The 10,110-nt window shown below is 47.6% G+C and overlaps 1 protein-coding gene and 2 long non-coding RNA genes across 3 annotated transcripts; all 3 read right to left on the bottom strand.

The window, feature by feature from the left end:
• Window positions 1–722: 722 nt before the first annotated feature.
• On the bottom strand, window positions 723–3,377 carry LOC118980791 (uncharacterized). The gene is made up of 2 exons (XR_005065221.1): window positions 2,904–3,377; window positions 723–1,641 (listed from the first exon to the last, which is right to left on the bottom strand). It is a non-coding gene; the product is annotated as an uncharacterized LOC118980791 (long non-coding RNA).
• A 282-nt stretch (window positions 3,378–3,659) lies between these two features.
• Window positions 3,660–6,639, bottom strand: PPP1R3E (protein phosphatase 1 regulatory subunit 3E). Its single transcript, XM_037037429.1, has 2 exons — window positions 5,572–6,639; window positions 3,660–5,283 (listed from the first exon to the last, which is right to left on the bottom strand). The coding sequence occupies exons 1-2, from the start codon at window positions 5,986–5,988 to the stop codon at window positions 4,861–4,863; spliced, it is 840 nt and encodes a 279-aa protein (XP_036893324.1). The 5' UTR covers window positions 5,989–6,639; the 3' UTR covers window positions 3,660–4,860.
• A 209-nt stretch (window positions 6,640–6,848) lies between these two features.
• On the bottom strand, window positions 6,849–10,090 carry LOC118980790 (uncharacterized). The gene is made up of 3 exons (XR_005065220.1): window positions 9,617–10,090; window positions 9,546–9,550; window positions 6,849–7,021 (listed from the first exon to the last, which is right to left on the bottom strand). It is a non-coding gene; the product is annotated as an uncharacterized LOC118980790 (long non-coding RNA).
• Between the last annotated feature and the right edge of the window lie 20 nt (window positions 10,091–10,110).

Raw genomic sequence — 10,110 nt, 5'->3', positions numbered from 1 at the left:
ACAGTGAGGCACAATACTAGTGGGTTTGGGGCCTAGTGAACGGCTGCACTATGAAGAGATTGAGGAGGCTCTGGGATGGCCTGCTAACAGTGGTTTGCAGGGGGGATTCACAGAGCAAACTTTCCTGTCCAGGTTAGCTATTCAATGGGCAGACTACTCGATCATTTTAGCAACTTTACTTTTCTTTACCAATATTACCAAAAGAAGTGCCAAGCTGGGAACAGAGAAAAAACTTGTCTCTTTTGTTTCTCCCTATGCCTAGATAGGGAAAGGGATAGAAAATGAAACATTTTTGATGTTATATCCCTTGCCATGAAAAACGGACTTACAGGAACTAGTGTAAAGGACATATGCACAAAAACTAAGGTGGGGGGTGAAAATGGGAGGGAGGTGGGGAGCACTAGGGGGAGGGGCTGGGATGGAGTAAAAGAAAACTGTAATTGAAAAATTAAATAAATAAATAAAATTTAAAAACAAATAAGAAAAAAATTAATAAAATGACTTCAGATAAACAAAAAACATACAAGAACAACAACAACAAAAATAAAACTGTGGGTCTGATTGCACAGAGGCCTGTTTCATAGCCTGGAAATGAGATGTGGTTAGGAGGCCTGGGTTTGAGCTGTACTAAAGAAAATTCTCTGCCCCTTCTCATCTCTGAGTCTACATCCCTATCTGTACAGGAGCCTGGACCCAGTGATCTCTAAAGGCAAGTCTTTTTCCAGGTCTGATTCTATGACCTGTGCATTGCAAGGATTCAGAAGAGCTCCAGAGAAACAGGATTTAGAAGCACAGCATGTGGAAGTTAAGATTGGAAGTTGAGAAATTAGGGCTTGTTATGAAGAGAAATGATCAGGCACACTAAAGAACAACAAAAAAAAAAAGCAAAAAAAAAAAAAACAAAGAACAAGGAAGGCTATTAGACATCTTAAGTGCAGATGAGAGGAAGGGGCAACAATGTACCTATTGAGTTGCGTCAAGGATCCAAGCCCCTGATCATGCTAATAGTTTCCCTACAGTACTTCCCAGTCCACAGCTGACATGTTATCCTGTTAATAGCTCCCATCCATAGTTATCAGCCTTTAGAGGCAAGTCCCCTCCACAATGCTTAACACTCCTAGTGTTTCCTAAGTCAGATTAGGCTACCAGCTTACTTCCAGGTCTTGGGGCATCTCTATAGGGAAAGAACCAGGAGACTCATGTGTTGGAACTGTAAAGCTGAGAGTGAGGGCATAATTGAGCCACAGTACTTCTTCCAGAGAAAGGAGTATCCCTGGTTCCCTGCCCCCAATTAGCTTGCATTTATCCACTAATACCAGGGCTCTCAGAGAGGGCCCAAGCGCAGAGCATCCAGCAGTTGTCTCAGTCAGGGATCCTTGTAGTAGAAAATTTAGGCAACAAGGCTAGTGGGGAGAGTGTTAAGGGGAGTGGCACACCAATAGGCATGAAGGGCTGGCCAGGACCAGGGGAATCCAACTGTATGGGTTCAAATGGGTTTCAAGTTCTCTAGCAGGCAGGTGGGTTGGTCCCCTGCTGAACTTGCAGAACTGGGATGTTGGTACAGGAGGTAGCAGCAGCTCCTGGGAGGAGATGAAACTTGGGACCCTCAGTGCTTTCCTTTCTCCAAGCTAGTTCAGGAGACTGGGAGGATGGGAAGGTAGAATATAATTAGAAACTGTCCCCCCATCCAATCCTGCTTAGACAAGATATATGGCAAGGTTTTTATTTTTTTAACCCTCACCTGAGGATGGATACATTCATTAATTTTAGAGAGAAAGGATGTGTGTGTGTGTGTGCGCGCGTGCGTGTGTATGGGGGGGTGGGAAGGAGGGAGAGGGAAACGCCAATGGTAAACATCCATGATTGCCTCCCATACCCACTCTGACAAGGGACTGAAACTGCAACCTAGGTGTACGTCCTGAGAATCGAATCTGCGACCTTTCAGTGCTTGGGGATGATGCTCCAAGCAAGTGAGCCATACCAGCCAGGGCTAATACTGTTTTTAAGGAAAATAATGTACTATGGTTACGCGGAGGCTCTAGCAAGGGGGTTCAATCTTTTGGCGTCTCTGGGTCACACTGGAAGGAGAGTTCTATTGGACCACACATTAAACACACAAACACTAATGAAAACTGATGAGCAAAAAAAACAAAGGGTTTAAGTAAATTTACGATTTTGTGTTGGCCTGTATTCATGGCCATCCTGGGCTACGTGCAGCCCATGGGCTGGACACCCCTACCTAGAGACTTCCTAGGTTCACAATTCAAATGGCTCACAATCTGCCATTTACTAGCTATGTGATCTTGAACAAATTACTGAGTTTTTCTAAGCTGTTTCCTCATCTCTACAACATGGATAACATTACTCAACTCATGTGGTTGTTTTGAGGATTATAATGCATTCTAAACACCTGACTTTACTGGATAAGTAAACAAATGTGAGCTATTACAACTGTTAATATAACATAACAGTAACACAAACACATTAAGCAAGAGATTGCCCTTGATCCAATCCCCCTCTCCATTATCCTCCCTTCGGCTCTTCATTGGTAACTATTAAGTGCATTGCTCGGCAGCTTCCAGTCGTTTCTCTCTTCACTCCTCTGGAACTTTGACCTGAAGGTGATCCTTAAGATGCACAAAATTGGTTTCTTCACCACATAAGGATGATGTTCACACGAGCACTTATTGTCTGAGGAATGACTCAGAGTTCCTCTCTTTCAGCCTCCCTTCTTCGAAAGATTAAGGCTTTGGACAGGAGGAGCATGGTAAAAAGCCCCATGCTGTATTCCAAATGGCATATATGGGTATATGTGCATGCACTCTCTCTCACTAAGGAAGAAAAGATTCTGAAAATTTCTCTTTGAGAAATCACTAACAGAAAGGGGGTGGGGTGCTGGTTACCTGGGAGCTCCTTGTTCATCTCCCTCAGAAACTGCTTCTTTTCCCTCTTCTCCCTTCTAGAAGACTGTCAGGAAGGAGCTTGAGGGAGGAAAGTGGATCAACCATGGTCTTGTAAAAAAGGAAGAAGAGGGAAAAGGAGGAGGAAGGACTGGCAGACAAAGGTGGAGGAGGACAATGGAAATACGAGAAAATGAAGGTAAATACTACACATTCTAAATTAAAAATACAAGTGATGAGGGACAACAAACAAGAAAAGCAAAGAGCTATGGAACAGGGTAAGAGGAAAACAAAACCAACTGACAGCGGTTAATCTGCAGGAGAAACACAGGAACGTGAATGGGTGAGTCCAGCTTCCCCATTTCACCTGTTCAGGATTTGGAGCAGATTGCCATCTTCTGGTGCCATTCAATTTTCAAGTTTTTTTTAAAATTCCTCACCCAGGGATATGTTTATTCATTTTAGAAAGGGAGAAACATTGATATGAGAAACAGCAATTGGTTACCTCCTGAACTTGACCCAACCAGGAATCAAACCTACATGGTAGGATTGTGCTCTGACCAGGAATTGAATTCACAACCTTTTGGTGTACAGGACGATACTCTTAAACAACTGAGCCACTGGGCCAGGGCTAATTTTCAAGTTGCTTTGATTCTTGATTTGAAACGTTTTCTTTTATCCATAATTCTTAATTATCAAGACAGACCCCAACATCGTTTCCTGTCATCTTTGGGACTCCCAAGCATCAATTTCCCCGGGAGAGATGCACCTCTTCAAAGCTGTCTCAGAGAACCCAGGCTGGGACCAGAGCAAAAAGCAAGGACAGAGAACGGGTTGTGGTTTGAAAGAGGCCTGAATATCCAGGTTGTGGGCTGTGGAGGACCTATCCTCAGCTCCAGCCAGACACTGAGACTGCTGTGTTCTGAACTGTAGCACTCCAACTGTAGGTTGGAGAGTGTGGCTTCTAGTCTGCACTGCACCACTCACAGACGGTGAAATGTCAAAGCAAGAAGGGCCATAAGAGATCACCCAATGCAAATCCAATTTTCCCAAGAGGAAACGGCCCCAGAGAGGTGAAGGAACCTGCCCTGAGTTACACAGCTAACCAGTGCCTTCCTTGTCTCCTGAAGCAGATTCAGACTAGTGATTCTTGTGACTTACTGTCCTTTAACAAGTACGTGACCATAAAGTGCTTAAAGGTCATTAGAAGGCACCCCAAAAAGGTAAACCTGGCATTTCCCCGGAAGCCCCTGAGTGCACAAACCCTCTAGGTGCCGCATTATTTGGCTACGAGAATAAGCCTGAGTTGATTTTGCCTTCATTTTAACTCCCAAGGGCTGCCAAGAGGCCGGAGGAAGGAGCTCTAATTGCTACCTGCCATCACTACCCAGCCAGTTCTCAGAGAATGAAGCCGGGGACAACAAGGGGTGACAATGAAATCCTGTCAAAATGCCAGGGACTAGGGAGCAACGGCCAAGTCCCTGGGACTTTAGCAAGGCAATTATGGCGGAGCTCAAACTAGGATGGGCAGGGCTTGGATACCTGAGGTGGCAAAGCTAGGTGACAAAAAGGGATGCGCCAGCAATCGAAATGATGTCAACTGCGGTGGACTGCTAATTCACACAAAATACCCCTTCAATGGAGAAGTATCTTAACCCTTCGACTAAGCCCGACCAGCCTTCTCCCAGTGCCCACTGACGTAAAGAGAATGTCACCATCATTCCCATTCTTTTGCTAGTTTCTAATCCTTCCAAGGCCCTTCCCGGCCTCCTTCCCTTATGCCTTGGTTTTTTTTACTCACACTCAACTGGTGTTTTCCACCCTAGCTCCCTGACCTTAATTGATTCCACCCACTCCCACCTGGTTTCTCCCATTCCTCCACCCGTTCCTCCTCCCCAAATCTTCGGGCTCCTCCAGACCCTGAGTGCTCTTGGTAATTTCGCAGTTGGCCGCAGGCGTCTCAGATAAAGTGGATCCAGCTCTGCGTCTCCGGGATTCCGCCACGGCCCGGGTACTCGGGCCCACGCAGGGAATAGTCACGGCCTTCGTTGTTGTCCCAGAACTCCTGGCCGGTCACGCGGTAGCGCAAAGCGAAAAGCAGGGCTCCACCAATCGGCGGTGCGGGCAGACGGAAGGCAAAGCGGTCAGCGCGCGGCGGAGGCGGGGCCGGGCCGGCGTAGGCTGCGGGCGCTTCGCGCTGGCTCCGCCACCCGTCGGCGCTCCAGCGCACGCTCACGCGCTTCTCGTAGGCCAAGTCCAGCACTCGCGCGCTCCCGGCCACACCCAGCGGGCCCGCCTCGGCGCGTTCCAGGCAGATTCGCTGCGCCTGCAAACGGGCAGCGAAGCCGGGTTCGCTGGCAGGATCCAGGGCAGCGCGCGCCTCCTGGGGATGAAAGAGGGAGAGGGAGGACGGAGTTCGGTACACCTGAAAGCACAGGCAGGGGGCGGGGTCGAAGCAAGGAACTGGACCTATCCGAGCCGGATCTCAGGGTCCGGGCCGAGTGCTGCCGAACTGCGAAAGTAACCTAGAGCCCCTCAACAAAAGGAGCAAGTGCAAGAGCAAGCCCGGGGTTGAGGGTGAAGATGGGTATTCCTTGATAAATTCACACCCCCACGCCTGCAGCGGCAGGGATGGGGAGGTCCCAGGGAGGGGTGTGCCTCTGCTTCCTACCTGGAGGCCACGGGTGCGCGGCTGGCAAGGCGCAAAGTGGCGGAGGGCGTCCCTCTGCAGCTGGATTTGCACGTGGCGAGGCACCCGGGGCAGCTCTCCGGGGCGGAAGCGGCGCACGGCGGCAAGCTCTAGCCCCAGCGCGTCGGCAAAACGCACTCTCTTGCGGGTGTCGGGGCTGCAGCTTCGGGGCGCCCGGGCCCCGGCGCCTCCGGCAGGTGCAGAGCGAGCTCGGCGCCCCCGACTGGAAGCGTGAGCGCGGGATCGGGCCCGGAGGCGCGTTCCGGCCTCTACTGGCTCCTCCTCCGGCTCCTCCTCGAGGCTGGGCCGCTGGCTGCGGTAGTAGGCACGCTCGGTCAGTGCGGCAATGAAGCTCAGGTTGCGGGGGATGTCGGTGCGCTGGGGGCGCTCTCGAGACATGGCACCTCCGCCCCGAAGCTCTGCCCGGTTGCCTTCGTTCCCAATGGCCAGCCCGCCGGACGTTGTCCCCACAGAGGCAACCAGCTCCGCTTTTGCCGACCCTTGTGGTTACGTCCTCTCCTTGCAGTCACCTCCAGGATCCTCCACTTTCCGTAGCTCTGCCTCCGTTCCGTTCCTACCTTTCCCTCCCTCTGGCCGTCATCTCCCAGGGTCTTAGACGATCACATCTCTTGTGAGCTATTTGCTCTAAGCGTGCGCTCAGCTTCACACACCCTCGGGTCTCTAGGCCTTAGCGGCCCTGACCCCCGCCCACAGCCCTCTGACAGGTGGCTCCCTATCCTCTTTCACTGCTGCTGCTGCTGCTGCTACTGCTGCTGCTGCTGCTGCTGGTGCAGCACCAGGGGGCGGGGACTCCACCCTTTCAGTCCTAAGTGAGACCACTCTGCCATTTTTTTTTAAAACGGTCTCGACCTTGCTGAAAGAACTAACACGGGAGGTAAAGAGTAACGTTTCTTTTTCTTGCAGTGGAAGGTCCAAAACACCCAGTGTGTGACTTTTTCTTAAGGGCTTATCTTTTTCTTTTCTGAACCCTAGCCTCCAGGTTTGGGAGCAGGGTGGCCAGTGGGGAGAAAGAAGGGAAGGTAAAGAAAACTGGGTCCCTGGCTGGTGTAGCTCAGTGGATTGAGCGCGGGCCTGCCAATCAGACGATCGCGGTTCGATTCCCAGTCAGGGCACGTGCCTGGGTTGCAGGCTGCTGGGAACTCATGAGAGGCAACCATACGTTGATGTTTCTCTCCTTCTCTCCTTCCTTTCCTCTCTAAAGATAAATTCTTAAAAAAAGAAAAGAAAACTGCGTAGAGTCCCAAATAGAAGCTGAAATGTGCTCACAAGAATGTGTGACCACTGGAAAGAGTTCTGAACTGACTGGAAAATGTTCTGAACTGAGAATTGTGGAAAGACAGCTTCTGGTCTCATCTTTGGTGCTAGTTAGCTGCATGACCTTGAGCAAGGCACCTCTCTGTACCTGAGTTTTCTCATTTGTAAAAAAAAAAAAAAGAAAAGGTGATTAGAGTTCTGATTTCTAACAAGACTGTAAGCCCTTTGATGACCATGGCTGCGTCAGATTCATAGTTTCTTCACATACTAGGCTCTCAAATTACTGAACAAATAAGCACACCCCTTTCTTGGAGCTGGGACTGTAGGGTTCTAGTTCCAGCGGGAGCTTCCAAGAAGGGCACAGAACTGGCGTTTTTCTTCATTTTTTTCTGTTAGTGAGAAAAGCATGTCAAGTTTTATTTAGTTTTTCCCTAACTTATCTACTTATCTTACCTAGCACTTACAATGTGCTATGGCTGTAAGAGTTTAACTCATAACTATCATAGGAGCAGAGTATTATTATGGATGGCTATTTTACAAATGAGAAAAATGGACAGAGAGAAGGGCTAGGACTCATGCCCAGGATCACATAGGTCATAAATGGGGAGCTTGGATTAGAACCTCAGCAGTCTGGCTCTAGAGTGCACTCTCTTGTATAAGATTATACAGGATTAAAATGCTTAGTTGTAATATAGTCAATATCTTTAGAGTATTGAAATGGGGACTCTTAGAATAGAAATGGAATCTCTAAATTTAAAGCAGCAGGAGAGTGTAACTGTAACATCCCAAGTGACCAAATTGGAAGTAAACAGTGGACATATACTATCTTAATATTGTACAATTCATTCCTGTTTGCATTTTAACTCCAGCAGTGCTATTGTATTAAGCACAGCAATGCTATTTAGCCAGACTAATTTTTAAGTGACACTGAGTATTACTTTCTTATTTAATATATACATATATAAATCCATGGACACACTTTTTTCATATTTTGCTGTAAAATAATGTTCTACTAACTTGTTTTACTGTTAACTAGTTTGCTTCATTTTTTAAATATTTTACTTATTTTTAGAAGAATGGAGGGAGAGAAATATGAATGTGTGTTTGTCTCTCACATGCTCCTTACTGGGGACTTGGCCCGTAACCCAGGCATGTGCCCCAGACCGGGAATCGAACCAGTGACCCTGTGGTTCGAAGGCCAGTGCTCAATCCATTGAACCACACCAGCCAGGGCCAGTCAGCCAGTTTAAAATGGTCTTCCTTGCTCTGGTGAAATATATAATTAATGGAATAAATAACATTCAAGGTTATCCTACATGGCCCGAGGTTTTCTGATAAAAGCTCTGTTGCCTTGTCTACAGTTTGGGCTTCCATTCCTTGGCTGCGTAGTATTAGTTTGAGAAGATTCTTAAGGTACAGAGCTTTGGGCCTTGTGTAATTCGTGGTGGTCCAGCAGCTCTGTTCTCTTGGCTGCTCAGACTGACACTGAACCTTTATTCCAAACAAGCCTTTGTTTTTTAACCAGCCACTGCAGTTATTTTCAAACATCTGACTGGGCCTGCTCAGTAACTGGTCAGAGGCATGGAGTGATTCATTCAATCAACATTTACTGAGAGTCTGTTAGTTTTTGAGGACATAAAAGTAAATAAAATTCAGTTCCTGCTCTCAAAGAGCTTATAAATAAATGGGCAGCAGACAGAAATAGATTTGGATCCTGAAACTTAAAAAATGTTTTCATATTAAGCACATGTTTTAGAAGAAGTCAGGATTGCAAATGAAGGACCAGACTAGGTTATTCTTACAAGAAGGAAGCAACCTTGTTGGTAGCAGCTGAATGATTGGCCGAAGAGCAAAGAAGCAATGTGGGTGGTTGAAAGGATACAGTTACAAAGGAGTGGAATAAGCTGTGCATTTGGAATACTGGGAGAACGGAGTTGGGGCTGACCAATGGCATGAGTTCAGTTTGGACTTGTAAATGGCATGATAACAGCATTGATGACCTGCAGTGAAGAGGGACCTTGAAGAAATACAGCGTTGAGACAAGCTTTCAAGTCAGAATTAGATTGAGCCCCAGTTGTCCAGTATATGGCTTTGGGCAAATCACTTAGCCTCTCCAAGCCTCACTTTCCCATTCATTGAATGAGGATAAAACAAAGGACTGGTGTGAGGATAAAATAATCACGCAAGTAAAGAAAGCACTTAGCATCTAGGAAGTCTTCAAAATGTGTTAGTTGTTACTATTATTGTTACAGAAAAGAACTTGCTTGTCCAGTGGCCATAGGGGCAGATGGGAATACCAAGGCTTGGTCTAAAGGTAGAAGGGAATGGAACTAGGAAAGGAGAATTGAGTTACCTCGTTCTGGTTTTTGGTTGGAGAGCTCTCCAAATGGAGCTGAAGGAAGTGTGAGCTGCAAGAGTGGGCGGGCCCATCAGGATGCCCGAGCATGGTCAGATGGCTTTACATCCTGTAAACTGCCTGGTATAAATGTACTGCCATGTAGAAATAATAGATATACATAAATATGCACATAAATGTAATCTGAAAGGATAAACATCAATCTTGATTGGCAACCTCCAGGAAGGAAGGAGGAATTGTGGGAGGGGCACAGGGAGATTGAGGACTTGTATTTTTTTTTTCTCTATACCTCTATACTGTTTGACTTTTTCATAATGAAAATAACTTCATCTGTTGGGTAAAAAGAATTAAAAAGAAAACCAATCTGATTACAAAAAGAAGAAAATGAAAAGTTACCCGCAAAATTCTTTACGATCCAAGTTCTGGCTCCCTGGTGCCTAGCTAAAGCTCCAGCCTACAGACCACTAGATAAAAGGTCCTGGAAAAAAGAGGAAGTGAAATGTGTGGTGTCCATGTTCTGTCTGTCAGTCCCACAGGGAGAGGCACCTGGCAGGTACATAGTTCCCACTGGTATGGGAACTGCTTCTCTTTCCCAGGTACCCACTCCAAGGCCAGAAAAGTTCAACAAGTGTGTGGAACATCAGAGACTTCTGCAAATGCTGAATTTGCTCTGAGGTTTGCTGGGGCCCAGGCGGCTTCTCTGGGCAGACTCCAGGGTCAGGACCCAGGCCAGCCCACGGTGCCTTCTCCGCCCCGCTCCTCTTGGCCTCCAGCAACCATCTCTTCCCCAGTTGTGGCCCTTCCCAAGCTTGCGTCCCAGCCCCGCCCCTCTCTCTGGACGCATCTCTGGGCCCCATCATCACCAGGCGCCGGGCCCTCCCTCCCGCCCC

The sequence above is a fragment of the Sturnira hondurensis genome, unplaced genomic scaffold, assembly GCF_014824575.4.
Source record: "Sturnira hondurensis isolate 20B ecotype Veracruz unplaced genomic scaffold, ASM1482457v3 Scaffold0023357, whole genome shotgun sequence".
Taxonomy (NCBI): Eukaryota; Metazoa; Chordata; class Mammalia; order Chiroptera; family Phyllostomidae; genus Sturnira; species Sturnira hondurensis.
This window is presented reverse-complemented; position numbering and strand designations above follow the sequence as displayed.

What these genes read in the sequence shown, in the direction of transcription:
- PPP1R3E (XM_037037429.1), bottom strand. Translation starts at nt 5,988, where the DNA reads ATGTCTCGAGAGCGCCCCCAGCGCACCGACATCCCCCGCAACCTGAGC. An exon ending in CGCGCACCCGTGGCCTCCAG is followed by an intron (nt 5,284 to 5,571) that starts GTAGGAAGCAGA and finishes TTTCATCCCCAG; the next exon opens with GAGGCGCGCGCTGCCCTGGA.